The 24705-nt window shown below is 34.6% G+C and overlaps 1 protein-coding gene across 1 annotated transcript in view; it reads right to left on the bottom strand.

The window, feature by feature from the left end:
• The window catches only part of PBRM1 (polybromo 1), a 125346-nt gene that overhangs the window by 73518 nt on the left and 27123 nt on the right, over positions 1–24705 (bottom strand). Inside the window, exons 7-14 of the mRNA XM_051985010.1 lie at positions 24242–24310; positions 21971–22069; positions 19566–19651; positions 18832–18927; positions 15975–16066; positions 8425–8638; positions 2799–2940; positions 950–1047 (exon numbers count right to left, since the gene is read on the bottom strand). Of these exons, the coding sequence (XP_051840970.1) occupies positions 950–1047; positions 2799–2940; positions 8425–8638; positions 15975–16066; positions 18832–18927; positions 19566–19651; positions 21971–22069; positions 24242–24310 (896 nt within the window). The remainder of the gene's footprint in view (positions 1–949; positions 1048–2798; positions 2941–8424; positions 8639–15974; positions 16067–18831; positions 18928–19565; positions 19652–21970; positions 22070–24241; positions 24311–24705) is intronic.

The following is a 24705-nucleotide window of genomic DNA, read 5'->3' as shown; positions in this document are numbered from 1 at the left end:
AGCAAATTTCCCCCTTTCCCCCAAATGTTTAAGAAGGAACAGATATATTAAGCAGTTTCTCATTTTTAAACAATTGAATAGATTTAATCCTGTATCCTTTGTTAAAGAAGTATATGTAGAAAGCTATATAAGCAATTACTAATTTACCTCTTCCACTTCACTCAGTTGGACCCTGTGATTAACTATATTTTATTCTTTTTATTTGGTTTGGTATCATCAATTATCCTACTAACTGTAGGGCTTACTGTGTAGAAGAGTTTAAGACAGTAGAGGTTGGCAAGAAAAAGCATCTCACAGTATCAGAACCAATCTGAGAAGCTCCATAGAAATGTTCTAAGACAACAGAGCCAGAGGGGTAGAGCTGCTGGAAGTTTTACGACTAACACACCTTTTCCAGAAACCTCCTCAAAGGAAGGCAGGCAGGCAGGCTAAGGTTAAAGAAAACAGCACAGATTTTCTGTGTTAATGATTTCATGAAATGCATGAAGACATGATTTAGTATTCTGTGATTTGACATCTTAAAAAGAACAGAATAAGGAAAAATAAAAACTTACTTTATTGAAAATAACCCAGGTATTCTTTACTAATTTAAATTAGTATTAAACTGCTAAAGTCTTTATAAGGATAGGATTTTAAATCTTGAAAGAACTACTTTTGATTCTTCTCACTTTCTAAAACTTTTTTTTGGTTGTTGTTGCAAATATGAAAAGGAAAGCTAAAAATATTTTGTCACTGTGGTACAACCTACTAAGAACCAGTAAAGTATGTTAGTGCTTTAAAAAGCAACACGAGTTGTCCAATTTAAAACTGATATTTTGACTTGACAAGTTATTAAAGAATCTAAGTGGAGAATTATGCAATTTACATTCAGTAAAATATTTTCCTTCCTCAAGCCAAAAGACAAGCTAAACAAATGAAAGGAAGAGAGTTAGAGCCAAGAGAAAAATACCTTTTTCTTTTGGCACTCCCAGTATCAGAAGTGGCTGAAGAGATCATACTGTCACCGTCCTCAATGTCGTCTCTCCTAGCAAGCTCCTTCTTCTTTGCCTGAAAGAGAGCAAATCCCAGGAGTCAGGCTCACTCTACTAAATGCTCTTGGAATACATGAATAATAAAGAGCTGCAGAGATCAGATTCACACAGAAAGATACAACTACACATAAAATGCATGAATATTAAAGCATCATTAAAAAGTCTCAACAACCACAATTTAATGAAAGTCAGCCAGACAAAAAGAACAGGTCAAAAAAGGACCTAGATATTTAAGGAGTCAATTCTAGCCAACAGTATTTAGGACTATAAAATACCTGAACTAGCCTCTTCAAAGTTTTAACAAATGAGACCTAAGATGCCAATGCTTCCTTCTTCTGGTGGCCATATTACATGGTGCTCTCTTCATGCAACTTTAAAAAATTCTGAGTGCCTTTTATTTCTGTGGGGCAGTCTAGCTGAAAACAATGGAAGTTTGAAGAGAGAGCTGAAAGAAGATCTACTTTTCAAGCAACACATGAATTTTTAAAGCTCTTCTGCCAAATAGAGCAGAAGCCCTTACCTAGCAGGTTCACAGAACATAGTACTTAACAGCAAATAATGAGTTCACAAAATCTGTAGTGGCCTTTGTAAATACTGTTATCCACATAAAATTCTTTTATTCATTAACCATTTATTGAGTACCCACTGAGTGTGAAACATTACATTAGGTGCTGAAAGACAAAATAAAACATGATTCCTGCCCTCAAGGAACTTACAGTTCCACAGGGAAACTTGCATTTGGAGGCTGCAGGACCCTGACAAAAGAGAGCATATCTTCTCTAAATTTGACACATCTTTACTGTAGATGCATACTACATTTTTGTGTGTTTTCTATTGTAACTGTTGTGCTATGAATGCAGCCTTATAGCTGGAACATTTCATGGAGGAGCTAATATCTAAACTGGGTCTTCAAATATGGAGATAATTTCAAGAAATGAGAATATGTTCTAAGATACAAAGACAGACATTAAAATGTGGATGATGTTGGGGGAATAACAAATAGTCTGATTTGACTGGAACATAAGATATTTTAGGATAACACTCTGAGATAAAGTAGGAAAACTAAATTAGAGTTTTAGAGGGCCAGAAATGCCAAGTTTAGGAGTTTGGATTATATTTGGTTAGCCTGATGTGGACTTTGTCTATTACTTCTCCAAGATTCTCCAAGATGTCAAAGCCCTATGGAAAAAATAAAACTATAAGGTAGGAAAAGTTTATTTTTTGTGCCTGCAACCTTCTTTTTTATTCCAATTGTTTTGTCCCATTTTGCCTTTCTGTGTTGTCATGTTCTCTCTAATCTCCTGCTAAGACAATTTTAATTTATAAACTAATTTACAACACAGTAGAGATGCCTAATCAGGTTTCTGTATTTTAAAAAGGGATAGATATTAATAACAAAACCAAGATAGGGTATTAAGTTAAAAGCACAACATTTTAAAGGTGGGAAATTTCAAGTAGCAGGGAACCAACACATGAGCTGTTTTTTTTTGGGGGGGGCTTGTCAAAGGAGGGCTTTCTAAATATCAACATGTAAAAAGAGTGCCTGGCAACCAAGTAAGCACAACCCTGTCTGTAATATCACTGGTCCTTGAGATTACATTGCTGACTAAAAGAAGATGGACAATTGGACTTGTGTATAAGAGGAATAAAGTCAAGTAACTTGGAGTCTCCTATAATTCAAATCTTCAAGAAAGCAAAGGCACATCTTTGAAAAAAATATTTCCATTGAATGTAACACAAACTCACTCAAATATTATTTTGACCTACCTGCATAACTTGCTGCATTTTTAGAACTCGTTTGTAGATGGCTGAATTAGGAACATTATAACGTTTGGCATTTTCAAACATTAAATTCAGATCACACTCCAAATGATCTAAAGTTTCATATTCTTGGTTCTTTAGCTTGGTTCTGTGAAAGAAGACATACAACTTGAATGTTGACTCATGGAGGTCAGTAACTGGGAAACATCCTTTCTGAAAATTTAACTCAAATTCCTAACAAAAGTCTAAGATATGGACTCAGAAGAATGAAATTTAAATCCTTGTTCTGTTATTACTGATTATCTGTGACCCCAGGCAAATCACTTAATTTCTCCAGATCTACTTCTACAGCTGTACGACAAAGGGGGATGGGGGCCAAGATGAGCTCTAAGTTCACTTTTAGCTCTCTTAGCCAAGTACGTTAAGGACCTTCTCAATCTCTGACTTGGGTCCTTCCAGCCCCCATCCTGGAGCCAAGCTCTCCTGATAGTCCATCACATAGAACTGCCTGCCTACTCCCTCCACCCCTTTCTATCTCTTTCTTTGGAACAAAGAAACCAGATCAACATTACCATTCCTGCAATGTACAGGTCACCAATTGCCCTGAATTCATTCACCATCCTGATCGAGAAGAAAATATTCCTCCTTGACCCCCAAACTCCTTTTTTTCTGTTGTGTTTTCCTATTAGAATCTGAAATTTTTGAGGGCAAAGACTCTTGTTTTTGTATTTGTATCTCTAGTGCTTAACACAATTCCTGGAATATAATAAGTATTTAGTAAATATTAAATGCTTTTTCACTGATTTGTGGCATTTTGGAAATAATACCCATTAGAAAACTAGAATTGATCCCCTAAGAGACAAAGCTACCCTATTTCCCTTTCTGGTGGGTGACACCCTTTTTTGAGGATTAGAACTAATTTAAGAGAGTTCTGAACTATAGGAGCATGTCCAATTGTTACACTGATACAAACACTTCCAAGAAGGAATTTCATGTTCTAGTATAAATTAAAGTACATGCAGGGACCTTGGAAGAGAATTCCAGGGGTAATGAATTTTCTTTTGATGTCAACCTGGGGTATTTAATCAATATATGTGCAATGATGTTTTCGTAATCTTAGTTATCAACTTCCTCCTCTATTCTTCAGGATAAACATCTTCGAGTATTTAAGAAGCTAATAAGTTTTTGTTGGATGAGTGGACCAAAGTATGACATTCCATCCATATTTTATTATACTTGGAATTCAGACTTCTGTTTCTTTTTTAAATGACAGCATCAACAATACCATGAATGGCTCTAGGTACACTGTACTATGAAAGGGAATATGACACAGTAGGGGAAAGAATTTGGAATTAGAAGGCCAGTTCTCCCATTTCCTAGCTATGAGGGTTGGACAAATTATTTTTTCTATCTGGACCTCAGTTTGTTATCTGTAAGTGAAGGAAAATGGGTTACATAATTTTAAGGTCTTTTATAGCTCTGACATGCTGTGATTGTAACTTAACTTTGTCCTAAAATCACACAGAAATTCTGGTTTAAATTACATACGCATATGTATGTGTGCATACATATACACAAAGGTCAGATTTCTAAATTCTCCTGACTGAAATACACGTGTTAATTTTAATAAGACAATCAAAGTAGCAGAAAGAAAATATCATATTATTTTACAAAGATGAATATTAGATCTAAATTGAACATCAGAATATTATTTCAGTGGTTCCCCCACTGATATGTGGCCAAAGGATATTAACAGACCGTTTTCAGAAGAAATCCAAGATATTAACAAGCCATATGAAAATCTTGAAATCACTAATAACAGAAGAAATATAAATTAAAGCAACTCTGAGTTTCTATCTCACACCCATTTGGTTGGCAAATTTGACAAAAAAAGGAAAATAATAAATGCTGGAGAAGTTGTAAAATATTCTACCCATTCTGGAAAGAACTAAGAAAATACAAAAAGCTTTTAAGCTATGCATTTATCCCAAAATACCATTACTACAAAGAATCAAAGAAAGAAGAAAAGCTGTATGTATAAAAATAATCATAGTAGCCCTTTTTAAGGTGGCAAAGAACTGCCTATCAACTAGAAAAGGGCTAAACAAATTCTGGTATATAAATGCAATGGTGTAGTATTTGTGCTTTAAAAAAATGATGAAAAGGATAGTTTCAGGGGAACCTGAGATGATTTATATGAAGTAGCACTGAGTGAAATGAATCAAACCCCAAAGGCAATTTATAAAACAACACTGCAAAAACAAATTTGAAAATTGTAAAAACTTAATAATACAATGAACAATTATAATTCCAAAGAAATGATGAAATATGATACCCACCTCCTCAAAGAGGTGATTGGGCTCAGGGTGAATGTAAATTGACTTTTTTGGATATGGCCAATGCAGGAATTTTTTTAGCTTGACATGCATATTTGTTACAAGATTGTTTTCGCCCCACTGGGGGATAGGGGAAAAGCTAGGAGGATAAGAAACAGGGATTTCTTAGAGATGATTCTTGGGTTGAGGCCCCCTAGGAAGCTACCAGAGAAGGATTTAGGACTCTCTCCTATCTCCCTAATGCCCCAGCACACATGAGGGAACTTGGGTGAGGACCACACTGAGGGGGGCAGCACTGCTTACCATATACCATACCTGCTACAATGGATGAGGCATTCTGAAATTGGATGGTAGTTTGAACTGGTCGACCCCAAAGGCCCCTGCTAATTCTGAGATTCTGTCTTTCACCCAGCACCCCAGCCCCAACCTGGAACATCTAAATCTTATGAGATGCAGCAAAGAAACATTTAAAAAATAAAACTCAAGTTCTAAATGATCCCTAAACAAGACCAGAAAAAATATGTACGAAAAAGAAAATTTTCTGACACAGTATCTCTCTATATAATTGTAGTGTAGAAGACATGGATTCACATTCAGCTCCTGATACTCCCTAGTTAGAATATAGAATCCCTGTGACTCTTGAGTTGTCTCCTTTGCATTTCTACGCTCAGAGCCAAGCATAGGGTCTGATACACAAGAGGTACTTAAATACAATTCTGTTGACTGATTTGAATTTCCGTAAAATGGAGAGAATAAAACCAGTGGTACTACCTCACAGAGTCATGAAATTCACATGAAAGAATGAAAAAAACTTTGCAAATTTTAGAGCAGTTAATAAATTTGTAAAGATTTTCTACGTGAGGCAACAAGGAATTACGGTTGAACAGCTAAACTTGTGTTATTTCAAGTTAAACTAGTTAGAATATTTAAATAAAACGGGCTATAGAAGATTAATTCTTGTGAAGAACAAAAAAGTCAATTAAAAGGTAATTTGTCTCAGGGTTTCCTTGTCATTATCTTTTTTTTTTTTTTTTTTTGGCAGGGAAGGTCCACACAGGAGTAGTTTAGAGGTTTCTAAGGCATTTCCCTCATTAACAGTAGGTGCCTGTATTTTCGTTTCATTTTAAAAGGATGCCAAGTACAGTGATTATAGCATCATTTCTGCACAGTATCTCAAAAAGACTTGCTTTCAAAGAAAATACCAAAAGTATAGAATTGCTGAAGAAAGACAAGTTATAAAGGAAAAAAAAACTTCCAGTAATAATGTTACTTAACAGATTTCTAGAATCTAGCTATCTGAAGAATTGTTACATTTTAGTTTCTGGAAGACTGGATGTTTGTCCTAGTGGGCTCATGTAAAGTTCCTGTCTATTTGATTTGTTTTAGAAAAGCCATTCTATTTAACCCCGATGAACACTGCAAGATTTGACTTCCCCAAGTGACAGTCCCAGACTTTGATGGTATGAATTAAGGCAATATTTTACCTGAGTGATGCATTCTTTTGTTTTGACATAAAATATTTTTAAAATAAGAATTGACATATAGTAAGAATTCTGATTTGCCAAATATTCAGTACCTTAAACCTAAATGAAAAATGGAAGTTAAACAGAAACTGTCTCAAATATGGTTTTGAGAAATACAACTATTAGGTAAATGGGAAACAGTTAATTTCTGAAGATGGTTTATACATATATAGCTTAATATCCAGAATATTTCATGAACACAGATACAGTCATAAGGTATTGATGATTAGAGAAGGAAGTTGATTTTTGCAGTTTGGTCAGTTCCACGATTGTTGACAGTGACTTTTTTTTCACTTTGATGATTATTTAGTGCTTTACTATTTATAAGAAACTTTCCATCCATGATACCATTTGGTGTAAAAAGTATTGTGAGGCTTTTTTAAAAATTTGTTTTTTGTTTTTCATGGTGTTTTCTTTTTATTCCGATTCTTTTTTAACAACAAGACTAATATGGAAATATGTTTAACCTGATTGTACATGTATAGCCTATATCAGATTACTTGCTGTCTTGGGGAAGGTCAAAGGAAGGAAGGAAAGAAAGCCTGGAACTCAAAGTCTTATAAAAATGAATGTTGAAAACCATCTTTATATGTAATTGGGAAAAAATATTATTAAATGCAAAAAAATTAGGAATCAAAAGGAAAACACTGTGAGATTAGGTGATGCTAATATTATCATTTCCATTTTACAAATGATGAAAGAGGCTTAGAAAAGTTATGTAACCTAGCCAAGGTGCCAGTGGAGCTGAGATTTAAATCTAAGTCCTTCTTATTCCAAATCCAATGCTATATGAAAAATATTTTTATTTATGCTTCTTTAGTAGTCTTTTATTTTTCCAAACACACATAGTTTTCAACATTCACCTTTGCAAAACCCTGTGTTCTAAATTTTTCTCCTTTCCCTCCCACCTCTTCTATAGACAGCATACAAGGTTTAATGTGTGCAGTTTTTCTAAATACATTTCCATATTCACCATGCTGCACAAGAAGTCAGATCAAAAAGTGAAAAAAAAAAAAAAAAACAACAACAACACACAAGCAAATAACAACAAAAAAAGTGAAAATACTATGCTGTGATTTATATTCAGTCCCCACAGTCTTCTATGTGAGTGTGGATGGCTCTCTCCATCGCAAATCCACTGGAACTGGCCTGAATCATCTCATTGTTGAAAAGAGCCAAGTCTATCAGAGTTGATCGTGCCATAATACTCAGCATCAGTTTATCTTTTCAGGTTTTTTTGAAATCATCCTGCTGATCAAATGTTTCTTATAGAATAATAATATTCCATACCATTAACATTCTCCAACTGATCAGCCATGATTCAACTGAACCTCTCAGTTTCTAGTTCCTTGTCACAATAAAAAGGGTTGCTACAAACATTTTTGCACATATGATCTTTTTCTCTTTTTTACTTTGGGATAGACTCAGTAAAGACACTGCTGAACCAAAGAGCATGGACATTTACCTTTTAATTATTTATTTTTCTGCGCTGTCACTGGACCAATTAAATCACCAGAAGTAATCTTTACTTGTACTACAATGAGTTAAAAACTGTGCTAAAAATGACAGCTGTTATTTGACAGACTACATTTCTCTTATGGAAATAAAATGGTAAAAATATTTCATTGAGAAACTTTCACATACCCTAAAACCAAATATATTTAACTTCTTAACTCCTCCCTAGAAAAACACAACCACAAAGGTTCAAACTCAATTAAATGCACTCACTTGGAAATAACCAAGAAATACTCAGAAAAAAGATTGTTCTCTTACCTTATCTGCTGCAATGAAATGGGCATTTTGATTTGCTGATAATAATCAGGGTATTTTTTCTTCGAAGGCAAATGGAAAAAAGGTTCTGCTATTAGTTGTCCCTGGTTATTCCGACAACTTCTAACAGTGTCGTATAGCTGATACAGGGGATTGGAAACATCCATAAAGGAAGTAATACTTTCTGCTTCTGACTCCCCCTCTTCGTAACGAGCAGCTAGAAAGACAAAAAAAGGACTTTTATGAGTTTTTTGAAAAATGAAATTTTACAAAATCCCTTAAAAGTACTTTATTAATCTGAATAACTAAGGTATGTATTCTTAAAGAGAAATTGATTTCAAATACTAACTCTCATTATAACTGCTGATAACACCAGGAATGCTTAATAGTGTGGGTAATAAAATGATTTATACAGTTTCCCAAAGAACTAATAGTCAAGGTCACAAATACTAGAAATATATATAATCAACCATATCCTGTTAAGTCTCTCTTGCTCCTTCATTTGATGTTCTTGGATTGCTGTATTTTGGGTACTTTTTATAGTTTGTCTACTTGATGTCAGTTTTTATTGGTATTAATCTACCTGAGGAATCTTCCCTTTCTGATATGTATCTCTGATTTAATGCATTAATCTTGGGCCTTCTACTATAAGCAACCTCTTCTCCTGCTGGATTTTTTTTTTTTTTTTGGCTGACTTAAGATCTCTTCCCTTCAAAACCATATTTCTACAGAAAGCTGTCTATGCTTGTTGTCTTGACTTCCTTGCCTCTCACTCTTCTAAATTGTTTGCAATCAGATTTCTCACTTCATTCTACTGAAACTATCCTCTCCAAATCTTGCTTGCCAATTGTGATGGCTTTCCTCTCTGCTGCTGACCACCCTGTTTTCCTGGATACTCTCTGCTCTCTGTGACAGCTCTTTCTATTGTTTCTTCTCCTATTTGACCACTCCTTTTCAGCCTTCTTTGCCGATTCATCATCCATATCCTATTGGCTAACTGTGGTTGTCCCCCAATTCTGTCCTTTGTCATTTCCTCTTTTTTTTTTTCCTCATTTCTATAGATCATTCTATCCACCCCCTCATACTTGAGCTCTAGAGATTATCATATACTACTCAAAGGACACGGAATGTCCAACAGACATTTTGCTCGAGGCCTTACCACCTATCCCTCTCCCAAATTTTCCTATTTCTGTCAAGGAGAGACCATAATTTCAGTTGGCCTGGTTTACCTGTTTAGTATCGCCCTCACCTCCTTGCTCTCTCTCATCCCTTACATTCCACGGCCAAATCTTCTCCCTTTTATCTTCACCTCTCATGTGCATCTTTTCTCCATTTTCACAAGTGAACGAGGGTAATAGTTATGTAAGCAATCAGAAGGGGATGGCTTAGGGAACGAGAACACAGAATCTCCTCCTGGACTCCTGAAAGAGCCTCAGAACCATCTTGTGGCCTCTTGTTCCTCTCTGCCATCCCCCATAGCACCCTTTTCTTAGCGCACAGTCATTGTGTCACCTGACCAACAGATCCCAATGGCTTCCCAGGACCACATGCAGGTTTTTACGTCCGACACAGCCTGGCACGAACCTATTTGGGAGGCCTCGCAGGTTGACAGCACTGTCAGCTCAGGAGCATTTGTGAAGGTCACAGTGCCAGCCAAGCAGCGCACCTGACTTGGAGGTTGCTGAGACACAAGTCAAGCAGTTTTTACTCCTCCTTATAACTTAGAGGGACAAAGTGTCTCCGTGCATAGGCAGAGAACAGCACAGTCACAGGTTAGATGGGGTGGGAGAGGCAGAAGGGGAATCAGGAAAGGCTGGAAGTGCTGTCCCTATTTGGAATGAGCCTGGAAGGGAGGGATTCCAAGAGGCAGGGAGAAAGAAGGAGGGCATTCCAAGCAGGAGGGATGGTTAATGCAAAGGCCCAGAGACAGGATGGGAAATGGCTTTTTTTTTTTTTTTTGATTACTTATTTAATATTTTATTTTTCCCTCAGTTACATGTGAAAAATTTTAAAACATTTCTTTTTAAAATGTTGAGTTCTAAATTCTCTCCCTTCTTCCCTCTTCAATCCCCTCTCATTGAGAAAACACAGGTGAAGTTATGCAAATATTTCCATAAATTATGTTGTTTTAAAAAACCAGATTCCCCCTACTCAGAAAAAACTGCCCTCAATAAAATTAAATTTTAAAAAAGCAAGCTTCAAACTGTATCCAGACACACTCAATTCTTTTTTGTGGGGATGAATAGCATTTTTCATCAAAAATCCTTTAGAGTTGTCTTAGATTACTGTATTGCTGAGAATAGCAGTCATTAGCAGGAGTTACATTTACATGTGACAATATTGTTATTTTGCATACAGTACATGTCATTTTGCATGCGCTCAATAGTATTCCATCATAATCACATACCAGTTTATTAAGCTATTCCCCAATTGATGGAGACCTTCTCAATGTCAAATCCTTTGTCTTGAGAAAAGAACTGCTATAACTGCTTTTGTACATATAGATCCTTTTCCTTTTTTAAAAATCTTTTGGGGAATACATGCTGAGTAGTGGTACTGTTAAGAAAGATGCATGGTTTTAAAGCCCTTTGGGTATAGTTCCAATTTGTTTTACAAAATGACCGAATCAGTTCACAATTCTGTCAACAATGCATTAATGTCTTATTTCTCCCATATTTCCTTCAATATCTGTCATTTTTCTTTTCTGGCCTATTAGTCAATCTAACAGGTATGAAGTATTGCCTCAGAATTGTTTTAATTTGCATTTCTCTAATGAATAGTGAGTTTATATGTCTATATGTCTATAAATAGTTTGATTTTTCATCTGAAAACTGTTCATATCTTTTGATCATTTATCAACTGGATAATGGCTTTTAAAAAAAAATGACTCATTTCCTTATGTTTGAGAAATGAAATTTTTATTGGAGAAACTTGCTTCAAAATTCTTTTCATAATTACTACTGCTAAGCTTTCCCCAATTTTTTTTTCTTTCACTCTCTCTTTTCACCTTGTCCCTCCTCAAGTATTTTGCTTCAGACAACTCACTCCTCCAATATGCCCTCTCTTCTATTACCCTTCTCTCTTCTTATATTCCCTTACCCTCCTACTTTGCTGCAGGGTAAGATAGATTTCTAGACCCAATGAGTCACTGGCTCTTTGAGGCAATTCTGATGAGAGTGAGTCTCCCTACTCTCCTCCTCCTCCACTTTAAAGCTTTTTCTTGCCTCTTTTATGGCAGATAATTTATGAATGTCCACCTCTTCCTTCTCCTTTCTTGCAGTATATTTCTCTTTCATCTCTTACATTTGTTTATTTTTTGGATATTATCCCTTCACATTCAACTCACACCTGTGTCCTCTGTCTATATAATGTCCTAATAATGAGAAAGTTCTTATAAGTTACAAGTATTTTCCTTCCATGTAGGAAAGTAAACAGATTAGAGGTAATGGAAAGCTACCTAGCAACAGTAATATGAACTCTTGACTTAAAAGGAAGCATATTGCTGAAGACATTAATGCAAATATACTTGAAATTTTCTGACAATGAGGGCTAGGTACTATTGATGTATGTCACTCATGGAAGCCAGAAGCACAATTTTTATTATACACAGTATGCTCTTATGTGCTCTCTTCACACAATTCATATCCATATATTATAATGGATTTGTTGTACAAATAAAATAAAGTAAAAGAATTCCGATAACCTACAAAATAAGCAAGAGCAGATTTTAGTGTCCATGCTAGTAACAGGTGTAAGAGGAGGAGCCAAGATGCTTGTTTTGAACAGAATATCATACTCTATAAATTTGAAATTCCAGCAAAAATACAAAACTGTATTTTAAAGACTCAATTCAAGACATGGAATCTGTCTTAAGTCATCTATTCCATCTTATTGTTGCCTCAATTGATCCTAAGAATGAACTGCATCACTTCTCAAATTAATCCAAAGTACCATTCTACACTGGAAATAGCTTTTCAGTTTCTGAACTTGCTGATTTATCAGCTCTGTAAAATTATAATTATTTTTTTCATTATAATTGTCATTTTTTAAACAGTTATTAGGCCAGAACAAAAGATCTTGCTTCCATCAGGAAATGGAATTAAGCTCAGCAATAACAATATCAATATACAAAGATCATGAAAGAAAATTTCTAATTTCTGTAGTCCACTCTCAAATAATCCATTATATGGATGGTAATAAGAATGAATACATAGTTCTTCAAAAGAGGTCACTAGTTCAAACATTTTCTCAATCAGTTAAGTCAACCAACATTTATTAAGAAGCTATTACATGCTTAGCAAAGTATAAAATAGGGAGATATATACCCATCAAGTGTTTGCCACCATTGTGAGGGATGCCAGAACAGAGTTCAAATGAGAGATTGTATACAGATGCTAATGTCTTTTAAATATTCTTTTTTTGTGAATGATCTTATTCTAGAAGCTTCAAGTCCCATAATATTGCAGTCTTCTAAATGAGATCCATAATAACCCAAAAGTTTGGACTAAAAATCTATGTAGGAAGAGCAAAATAAATAAAGAATACCTATTGTTTGGAGAGAGAACCTGTGGCTGGTTCTCACACGTCAGTACAGATATGCTGGATAAATATTACCAATGAGCTGGGGATGGAATTGAATAGTAGCAGGAAGAGAATGGGCTAGATTTCATGACACAATTCTTTTAATACTCCCAAATTTCTTCCTAAAAGAAAGTTCAATCTTCTTAATAACAATATTATTCTACTGTGTTTCCCCGGTAATAAGACCTATCCTGAAAATAAGCCTTCCCCTTACTGTGTAAGATTCCTCTAAAATAAGCCCTATTGAGATTGCTACTGTAGTGAAGGTGATCCCCTGCGCTACATGCTACATTATGGTACCCTCTGTATGCACCATCCCTCCCCCACCTCCCCGGGTGAAATGCACGCAGAGCTCTGAGCTGCATCCAATCAGAGCTGCAGCAGTGAGCGCGTCATCCTGTTCTTCCCCAGTGATTTGCTTGCTGGCGCCATTGAGAGCAGTGCCACGGAGGAGAGCTGAGGCAGGACAACATAAAAACCCGGTATGTAAGCGGGGGTGAGGGGGCATGGTGGAGGATAAAAGAAGAACTCAGCCAGCACTCACTGCGCTAAAGAAATGAAGAACTTCCTTGCAGAGAGAAGAATAGATCAAGTAATGATTCCTGCAGGAATGACTGCCTATCTCCAGATCCTTGATATTGCAATAAACAAGCCATTCAAGGACCATTTGCGCATGGAAGTCAATGACTACATTGAAAATAGAACGGAAAGAAATCAGTGTGGAAACTTTGTGAAGCCCTGTCTGCAAGAAGTCATGACTTGGGTGAAGAAGTCATGGGATAAAATTACTGACAGCTGTGTCGCCAAGGCACTGCGAGCAGGTTACCTGGACAAACATGTTCATTTAAAGAGAGCTATATTGCTGGACATGACAGATTGGGTCCACTTCTTCTGAAGGAAATAGAGGCGTAAGACATCCAGGATGGAATTCAGGGTATGGACACTTATGACGATGTTGTTGAAGAAGATGACATGATCATTATTGAACAAAGGTACTTTTTTTGTTCACATTTACCTGTTTATTAAAATTGCTGTCAATGTTCATTAAAATAAGCCCTCCCCTGAAAATAAGCCCTCTGGTGGTTTTTCTGTCCCAAAAAAAAAATTAATAATAAGACAGTGTCTTATTATCGGGGAAACACAGTAGTGATTTAATGCTGTTCTAGGTAATGTGATATGGTCTCCAAAGAAATAAGGCTGAGAATCATTCAAAGATTAATGGAGAAGTGAATAGTGAATGTGAGCAGCTTATAATATATTGTAAATAATGAAATGTGCCTTAAGAAGAGTCAAGGACACCAGTAGAGAAATGTATGAGTGGAAAAAGCAATCGGCTGGTCAGGTAGAGAGAGGTAGGGCTAAATGACAGATGTACCATGTGAGGAAAAATGTTAAGAGAAGACACCATTGAATGAAGTGCCTAGGAGCCTTTACAAGAGGAGGTAGACAAGGCTGAATGAGCAGCCATGTGATCTCTTTCACTGGAGGGAATCAGTCTTTGGGACTACAAAGTGAAACAGTGAAATGGATGCAATTTGGGAAATCTGTTCAGGTAGATCTTAAAATTTTTTAAATTAGAATTAACAGGTATATTAGATCATTTGTTTGTAGTAGTCTCTCTTTTCTTGAATCATAGGTAGGATTTAGGTCTTAAAAAATGATTATCCAGTTCAACTCATTCATTTTACAGAATAGGCAAGATGAGGTAAAGAGAGGTAAAGTCACATGCTTTGGCCCTAAGTTCTTTGTCAGCAAATACTCTTCAATGTACAACAGATAAATGCTGAATCTCTCATATTCCTCTCTAAGAAAACTGAAGTTTAAGTCTTGGTTCTGAAACTCACAAGAGGGTAACTTTGGGCAAATCTTACAACTAAGCCCCAGAGATATCTTCTTCTCTATAATTAGAGGGTTCAGATAGATGATCTCTAAGATGTCAAAAGCTTTAAATTATATGATCCTTTTGCATTTGCTAGATTATACAAATATTTATATATGTGTCTCATTCTCCATTGGTAGACTGTAAACTTCTTAAGGATAGGAACTAGACCTTATGTCACCTTTTATATTCCTAGCACCTAAAACAATATCTTAAGGAAATCCGAGGATCAGAGACAGGGAGCAGGAAGAGAGTACAGAAAACATTAAGTCCCAAATTCAGATGAGGAATCTGAAGCCCAAAGAAGTGGAATGGCCTGCCTGCAATCACCTTAGGCGTATTTGACAATCAGAATGTGATTCCAGATTGTTGGACGCTAAATTCAGCAAGCTATTTAACTCTGAATTTCAATATCTCTTGAACTGAATTACAAATACAAATATCAGCAGTACATATTTAAAAATTTTTAAACTGAATTTAAAAGTAAAACTGTCAGACAATGAGACATATTTGTACAGCTGTTCTGTTTAAAAGTTACCCCACTATGTTAAGTTTTATTCCTCTAATTAGGTTTCTTTAAAGGACACTGGCAATTTAAGGTATGCTGATTCTAGGCAATGTCAGGCAATAATGCTTTAGATTTGTATCTAAGTTACACTACAATTTAGCAGTCAAGAGAAAATGATATTACAATGAAAATATAACTAACTACTAGAGTTTCCAACATGATGTGAATTTCTCTATGAGAATCGGACTGCTTCTGAGATTTACTCAATCCAACTGGTCACTATGCTTTCTAAATGAGGATTTATGGTAGTGGAATTTTTTTTGTTTTTATCCAGCTAAAAGTTTCAAACCAAAATAAAACATAAACTTGTGCTACCTTTACTAATCATAGCAGTTATTAAAAATTTAATCAAATATTCTATTTCTAAAACTTTTAACAAAATCATAAGCACACAGAGAAAAACCACAAAGCACTTAAAGCAAATTGGGATCATTTCATTCATTCAGCAAGATTTCTTTAAAAAAAAAAAAAAGAAAGAAAAAGAAAAGAAAAAAAGATTAGATTTGTTCAGTATTCAATTCCTACCAGCTAAAGCGGCATCCTCATCACTTTCTGAGCCATACTGGAGTGCCATAGTTATTGCTGATAAGCGACCTCCTTGGACAGCTCTTTTATTACTGCAAATAAAAATGAAAAATGAAGACAGAAGAAAAAGTTAGGGAAATTTAACTCCATAATTCAAAAAAAGAAATCACTCAAGAAAAAAAATTATACATATACATATAAATGCATATATAAATACATACATACACCTACCTATATAGAAATTCTCTGCCTAACTGCCACTTGAGCTTATCTTTGTATTTTTTAGCATGTATCATCTAAAACTGTTGAACAAGGCAGCACAATGGATAGAGTGCTGGGCCTGGAGTTAGGAAGATTCCTCTTCCTGAGTTCAAATCTGGCCTCAAACACTTATTAGCTGTATGACTCTGGGCAAGTCACTTAATTTTCTCATCTGTAAAATGAGCTGGAGAGGGACATGACAAACCACTCCAGCAACTTTGTCAAGTAAAACCCAAATGGGATCATGAAGAGTCGAACATGACTGAAAAAGGACAAAATGTAAGAACTGCAATCAAAGCTGAGAAGATATACAATTTTTTAGCATGGATATTATTCTGATTAGGTACTGGTAATAGAAATCATTGACAATAAAGAAAAGAAGGGGCTTGGAAGAACCTTCAGGTCATACAAACTTGCCAACTGTCTTCTTTCTAGTACAAGATGGTAACACTTCAAAGTTTCAGAACAAAAAGAACCTGGCTATAAGTGTATCGTAATTAGTCACTGGGTAAAATGGCCATTCCTCTGGGATCTTATTAATCTAAGTGTGCACATTATCTTAAAGTTTATTTCCTTTAAATGAATGCAAATCACTGTATTTTGGGAGATTATATTTTATCATTAGATCTCTTTTGGTTACTGACTAGCTCTTAGTGGCTTCTTAGAAATTTTTTTTTTCTCTTAACCATCAGGTTTTTTCTTTTCTTCCCCCCCCCCCCCCCCCCAATTCAAAAGAAACAGTTTAAAAAGGTATCATGGTGTAATGAATAGAGGGCTGAACTCATAGGCAGGAAGGCTTGGGTTTAAGTCCTTTGACTGACATGTATTAACATTAGAACTGGACAAGTCACTTAACAGCTTAGTGCTTAAGGCAATTCTCTAAGAGTATATGTAGAGAACAGCTGCAAATCTGCATGGAGTTCCCCACTGGGAATTTCTCATAATAATCAAATAACAGGTTGAGACCAAGTTAAAAAAAAAACCCTCTGAAACAGAACAAAATCATTAATGCTTGAGAAAATAACCAAAGAGACATGCATTTATCAATGTTAAATCATGCTGATCCAGAGAATATATCAATAACAAGAAGGAACAAAGTCTTTCTCTTCCTTTAAGATACTGTTCAAGTATGGGTCTTAAAGCTTTAAGGTTTTCATTCCTTCTTCACACAGTTAGGTATGTAAAAAGTATGTTTTTAAAAGTTCATCTTTGATTTGCATGCAGCATTTCCCAATCCCCCCAAATGCTAGCACCTTCTCTCCTAAACTAATTTAGACTGAATTACTTTGTAAATGTTTTTATTTGAAAATTATATTTATACTGTAAATATTTTATTATGTATTTGTTTTCCTATTAAAATATAAGGTTACTGTGAATGAGAATTGTTCCTTTTTTTTTTTTTTTTTTTTGTACTTATATTCCCCACAGGAACATAGTAAGTGCTCAATACTTAACTCATTAAGAAAAATTAGGAATTAGGATGCAAAGAATTTGAAACTGTTATCTTCTGTTTATCCTATTAAACTTGTAAACAATATGCTTTTTAAAAAGCCTTGTCATTTTCACAAACAGCAATTTTTTTGATTGAAATGAGGGTATTAGAGAAATATCCTTATCGACAGTATAAAGGACTATAAAAAAACCTATAGTATAAACGACTGTAAAAAAATAAAATTATATAGTATATAATAAATTTTTTCCACAGATACCTGTAGTGCATAGTAATAACTTGCTACTATGTGAAAGCCAACAAATTTCAGCTCTGTAGTATCACTGAAGGGCAGCTAGGTGGCACAGTGGATAGAGTGCCAAGACTAGAGCCAGGAAGATGCAACTTCCTGAGGCCTGGCCTCAGATATTTACTAGCTGTGTGACCCTAAGCAAGTCACTTAACCCTGTTTGCCTCAGAATTCTCATCTGTAGAATGAGGTGGAGAAAGAAATGGTAAAACGACTCCAGAATCTCTGCCAAAAAATAATCAACTAAAGTTATAGAATCAGTTTACAACTAAGACAATAGAATAATAATAATAACATCAATGAAGGAGAGTAACTAAAAGTCTTAAGGCATTTATCATAAAAATCCTAACTGAAGAGTCTAAATTTGGAATATTCTAATCATGATATGTCAATGTTTTCTGAGAAGTCAGTAATTTAAGCCATGGAAGGATTAACAATGATTTTGCTTTTATATATAATTTTAAAAAATATGTATTTTTACCCCTCTCCTACTCAGTTAGACATCCTTTATAATTAGGATTTAAAAAATAAAAAATAATACAGCAAATCAAACCAACATGTTGAAAATGTTTAACAGTACACATAACATTCCATATACCAATTTGCCAACCTCCACAATGAAGAAGTTGTAATATTTTAATGTTTCCATACAGCCAAGACTGGTCACAATTATACAGCATGCAATTTCCTTGTTGCTGTCAGTTATTTCTATTTAGTGTTATATATACTTTAAAAAAGAAGTTACATATGTATTCTCAAAAAGTTCTAACAGCAGCAATGATTCTACTTCAAAATAGTATCAGGCAAAGCTATTGAGATTTTGCAACCAATGTGCAATGCTCAATTATTTCTCTTACCGATAATATTTGCTGGTAGGATTTCTCTCTTCACTAAGGCTGCCCTTACCCTGTGAAGAACCTGTCAGCTTGGCTGCAGCCAAATTGGATGGAGTCCTGTTCAGAAATGAGACAACTGAGAGGCCCAAGTCCCAAGTGATACAATAAAGAAATCATGACACTCAGCAAACAAGAAGTCAGTGACAAGAATCAAGGTGGGCAGATGAGAAACCAGAACATAGAATGAGAAAGGCCCTTCAAAACAATCTATTTCAACTTTCTAATTTTAGATGAAGAAACAGAGTTGGTCATTTAAGTATACCAAACTAGTGAACAGCTGAGTCAGAGTGAATTCTCTCCTCATACCTTCATAGACTTGTTTTAACAGGAATGAGTTAATAATACAAACTGGCAATGTTTTTGCTAGTAGTTTCGCCTCCCCCCCAAAAGAGATTGTAAAGAGATGGTGATAGAAATATAGAACAATGGAAAGTGTCACTGGAAAGATACTGAGTGTCAAAGGTAGAACTCTAATTGAAATTATAATAATGTCTCCACAGAAGAAGGGACTGTGGGAAAGTTATGTGGAACTCCATCCAAATCCCATGATTAATTTTACAATTATGAAATGAAATCTGACTACTATGGGTTTTTTTTTTTTAAGAATTATTTTTCCTGAAAGGTAAACATACCAGATTATAAAAACCTAAGACTCAATTAAACCCCATGTACCAAGGAAAAACTTTTTTACTCACCTTATTCGAAGGCTTGACTTGGCCATTTCAACATGTTCAATTTCTGCCTTTTTCAAATGAAATATTTTTTTAATTGAATTTGCATCCTGTTAAAATAAAAATTATTTGCTTCAATAAGTAAATACAATTTTTAAAAAGTAAAATAAAATCTCATTCCTTTTTCTATAGCACATGCTACATGAAAAACCACCTTACAAACCATACTCAAACTAATATTCCTCATTGTTTTTATAAGGCACCTGATACCTTCAAACCCCCACAAAGCTACATATACTTTCCTCAATCTGTCACTAAAAGTTTGTCAAATTAAATAAAAAGTAAAGCACTGATGATAAATGGAAAGAAAAGCAAGCTAATGCAATGAGCGATAATTGGAAACTTATGGGGCTTTTCCATTTGGAGTTTATAAGTGTCAGCAGGCTTAAGACCAATTACAATCTATTAGCTTCAAAATCTAAAATCCAAACTAACAACTGATTTAAATTTTTTTTAAATTTCTTTTTAATTGAAGCTTTTTATTTTCAAAATCTAGCCAAGGATAATTTTTCAACATTGACTCTTGCAAAATCTTGTGTTCCAATTTCCTTCCCCCTTTCCCCTAGATGGCAAATAATCCGATATATGTTAAATATGGTAAAAGTATATGTAAATTGAATATAGGCATACATATTTATATAATTATCTTGCTGCACAAGAAAAAGGAAGAAAAAGGAGGAAGAAAAAAAATTAAAGCAAACCACAACAAAAGAAGTAAAAATACTATGTTGTGATCATACTCAGTTCCTGTTCTGTCTCTGGGTATAGATGGCTCTCTGCATCACAAGACCATTAGAACTGGCATCAGTCATCTCATTGTTGAAAAGAGCCATGTCCATCAAAATTGATCATGTATAATCTTGCTGTTGCCATATATAATGATCTCCTGGTTCTGCTCACTTCACTTAGCATCAATTCATGTAAGGCCTCTCCAGGCCTCTTTGAAATCATCCTGCGGATCATTTCTTACCGAACAATAATATTCTATAACATTCACATGTCATAATTTTTTCAGCCATTCTCCAACTCAGATGAGCATCTACTCAGTTTCCAGTTTCTAGCCACTACAAAAAGGGCTGCTACAAATGTTCTTGCACATTTCCCTTCTTTAAGATCTCTTTGGGATGCAGGCCCAATAGAAACAGTGCTGGTTCAAAGGGTAAGTGCAGTTTGATAACTTTTTGAGCATAGTTCCAAACTGCTCTTCAGAATGGCTGGGTCCATTTATAGTTCCACCAATAATGTATCAGTGTCCCAGTCTTCCCACATGCCCTCCAACATTTGTCATTATCTTTTCCTGTCATCTTAGTCAATCTGAGAGGTGTGTAGTTCTAACAACTCATTTTAGACACAAAATATTTTTCCTTGTCTTACAATTAAATTATGAAAATTGAAGTCAACTTCTTCATTCAAGGCAGTGATGTGGAGGGTCACTAAGACACTATTGTTGCTTAATAGGCAGCATTTATATGGTTTTAAGCTTACAAACCACTTAAAAATTATCTCAATTTATTTTCACAACAACCTTGGTAAGTTATCCCCATTTAACAAATGAAGAAACTGAGATGGGTTAAGTGATCTGATTAGAGTCACACAACTAGTATCTATAGGTTGGATTTGAATTCAGTCTTCCTGATTTCAGGTCCAAATAATTAAATATTACCTCTCACTTAGATGTTTTTGTTTTTCCATATCACAAGGGAAGGTCTGGTTTGGAGGGAGGTAAATGGGAAATGGTACAATAAAACTTTTCTTAAAAGAAGATAATTAAAGTCATATAAGAACATGAAATTTCTATTAGCTACAGTAGCAAATAAAATTCTAAAAATAAGTCTAGTTTAAGTAATAGGTGGTCACTGTAGCAGGTAGAAGTGAAAGTGTTAGAAGAGATTGGAAATAAGAAATATCCACAAACAAAAAATAAAAATCAGGAATAGAATGTATTATGTAAAACAACAGGGGTAATAATCGTGATCTCAAAGTTAAAGCTAAAACATATTTAATCAAAAGAGAAAAATAGGAAAATTATACCATATGTTAGTGATATTAATCAATATTATCTAAAATAACTAGGCAGTATAGAGTTGGAATATTACTGTGTTGTAAAAAATGATGAGTTGATAAAGTTAGAAAAATATGGAAAGATTTGAACCTGAGGAAACTAATCACTTTCAGAGAAACAGAGGGCAAATAAACATAGTATGGTTTATATTGGTATATAAGTATAGTATATACACATATGTATACATAGATATCTGTAATCATACACATTTATATACAAATAGCATTCATATGCATCTATGTAGATGATCAGAAAATCAGAAATAAAAAAGACCCCCACCAATCCGAGTCACCAATTAGAAACTAACCTTGAATACTTGGGACCCAGGTTCATTGTAGGTTTTGGCATTTTTAGCTAGGAGATCTATATCCTTTGCCATTGCATGGATACTTTTATAACTCCCATTCTATGAGAAACAACAAAACAGGCAACAACTATTAAACAAAATTATTAAGAATTTTAAAATCAATTAAGTTAGCTATATATTTTAAAACTTCAATGGAAGCTCAAACCTTTAAAGGAAAAAACATTCAAATAACAGGTTAAAGATGCAATCATTTAATCTCTTTTTAATCTTATTACTGTTGGCAATTAAGTAAGTTTTTAATTATTGAAAGCAAAAAGTGATTTAGGTTTTTTTTTTTTTTTTTTGGTTTGTTTATTTGTTTGGCTTTTTTGTTGAAGCAATTGGGGTTAAGTGAGTTGTGCAGAGTCACACAGCTAGGAAGTGTTAGGTGTCTGAGGCCACATTTGAACTCGGGTCCTCCTAACTTCAGGGCTGGTGCTCTACCAATTGCACCATCTAGCTGCCTTGGTGACTTAATTTTTAGACGATATGAAGCAACACGCAAATTGGTTGTTTTGTCAGAAAGGCAAGAAATAAGAAAATGGGAAGACACTAATAAGCCAAGATAGAAATAGATGATATTTTCTAGAGACAAGAGATCACTCAGGCTGTGTAATGACAAAAAAAGGTGATAAAGAGATAATAAATTGAGGCCATACTAGAGCTACAAGAAAAGCCAAAAAGACTGCCCCAGTTCTCCTAGACCTTTACATCTTGGTCAATGGGTTTCCTGAATAACTAAGGCAAAACAAACAAACAAAAAGCCAACCCCAGATCATCTGGGGAATCAAAAATTGAATAGAGTCATGATTAAGTAGACTGGCTCATGGACAAGAAGACACTTATTTTTTCTTCATGTGTATAATTGAGATTTTTCCAGCTCTGTACCAAGAATTTGTGCTTCACCTAAGAAAGCCTTTGGCATCTCAGTTCTCCATGCCATAATGAAGCACTTGAGAAGGGCTACTGTGGATCAGGTATTAATTGGAATAATAACAATACTAAAATTTATATCTGTACAGCACTTTATGACTAACAAATACTGTATATACTCATTTAGTCCTCATAACTACTTTTTTGGTGGCAAATAGTAAAATTATTTTTTTATTTCCAAATTTACAGAGGAAGAAATTGAGGCTTAGAGAGGCTCAATGATTCACTAAGACCATAAGCTACTAAATAGCAAAGCTAAGACCTAAATCTAAGTCTTCTGACTCCATTTTTTTTCATCATACCAGAGAGTTACTCTTGATTTTTGAATAGAAGCATGACAGGTATGTTTTAGAAAGATCAGCCCAGCAGCATGTACGATGGATTGTAAAGAATCTAGAGTTAGGAAGATATGAAATAATTCAGGTGTTAGATGAAAGAGTGTAGATTAATATGATGACAGAAATAGCAAATTTAAGATAGTTTAGAAGGATGAAACATCAGGACTTGATGAGAAAATGGATGTAGGATTCAAAAAAATACAGGTCTGGGAATACATGTGATTAATTAAATTTTACACTTCAAGGGATAAGCCAATTCTTTTTTTATTTTATTTTATTTTGTTTTGCTGAGGCAATTGAGGTTAAATAACTTGCCCAGGGTCACAAGCTAGAAAGTATTAAGTGTCTGAGGCTGGATTTGAATTCAGGTTCTCCTGACTCCAGGGCCGACACTCTATCCATTGAATCATCTAGCTGCCCCTAGTATGGGCCAATTTTACAAGGTCATGGAAAACAGCCATCATCCTCTGAGATACATATTAGAAATCCAGGATAATTATGAATAGAGAGATTGCATTCTTCTCAAGATCAGGCATTGATTGTGTTAATGACATAGTAAGTTGAGCAGTATTTTAAAATACCGTGAAAAATTTTGTGCTCCCAAATAATTTATAAGTAATTGATCTTATTACTAAAGATTAACCAACTATATGGAAATATTAGAAATCAATTTTCTAAGTCAGAAATGATTGTGCTAGATTTTGTCTTTGGTCAAAAAGCAGCATTTGTTCTGCCAAAGAAAAAGTCCTATTTTCTGGAGAGGAAGAAAATAGATACAGCCTTCTCAAAAGCTATAACCAGTTAACATTGCCTTATCTGTTTATGTTACAGATGTCAAATACTACAGAAATATTTGTTTTTTAGTATGTTTTTAAGGGATTATATACGCCTTCCCTCAAATTCCCCACAAGTCTCCTGGCAGATCTACTCGGAATTATAGTACATATAGACTTCTTCATACCTGTATCTTCTGAGCAATAGTCTTAAGATCAATGGGCTCCTTAATTATTGCATAATAGTCAGGATATTGCTGGAAAACAAAACACACATATTCTACTAAGCTTCATCAGTTAAAGAAAGTATTATTCCATGAGACCAAATGAGGATATGTTTCCAGAGATGTCAAAGAGTAAAGATCCAATAGGTAAACTCAAAAGAACATTACTAAACTATAAAATATTTGAATTTTAACATACTATATATATAAAATGTCCATCATAGAACACTGTCCAAGTATGGGAATCAGTGATCTTCACGAGAGTAGTATAATTTGAATACTTTTATCCCTAATTCAAAGAATCATAGAACTTAAAACATAAGGACACAAATAAATCATCCACAGACGAAGACAAATACAGGAATTTTAGAAGATTGTATATTCTCTTGCTACATATTGTGAATAACATAGTTTTATTTTCTTATTCG

This window comes from Antechinus flavipes, chromosome 1 (genome assembly GCF_016432865.1).
Source record: "Antechinus flavipes isolate AdamAnt ecotype Samford, QLD, Australia chromosome 1, AdamAnt_v2, whole genome shotgun sequence".
Lineage (NCBI taxonomy): Eukaryota > Metazoa > Chordata > Mammalia > Dasyuromorphia > Dasyuridae > Antechinus > Antechinus flavipes.
The sequence above is the reverse complement of the archived record's forward strand: the minus strand, read 5'-3'. Positions and strand labels throughout refer to the sequence as shown.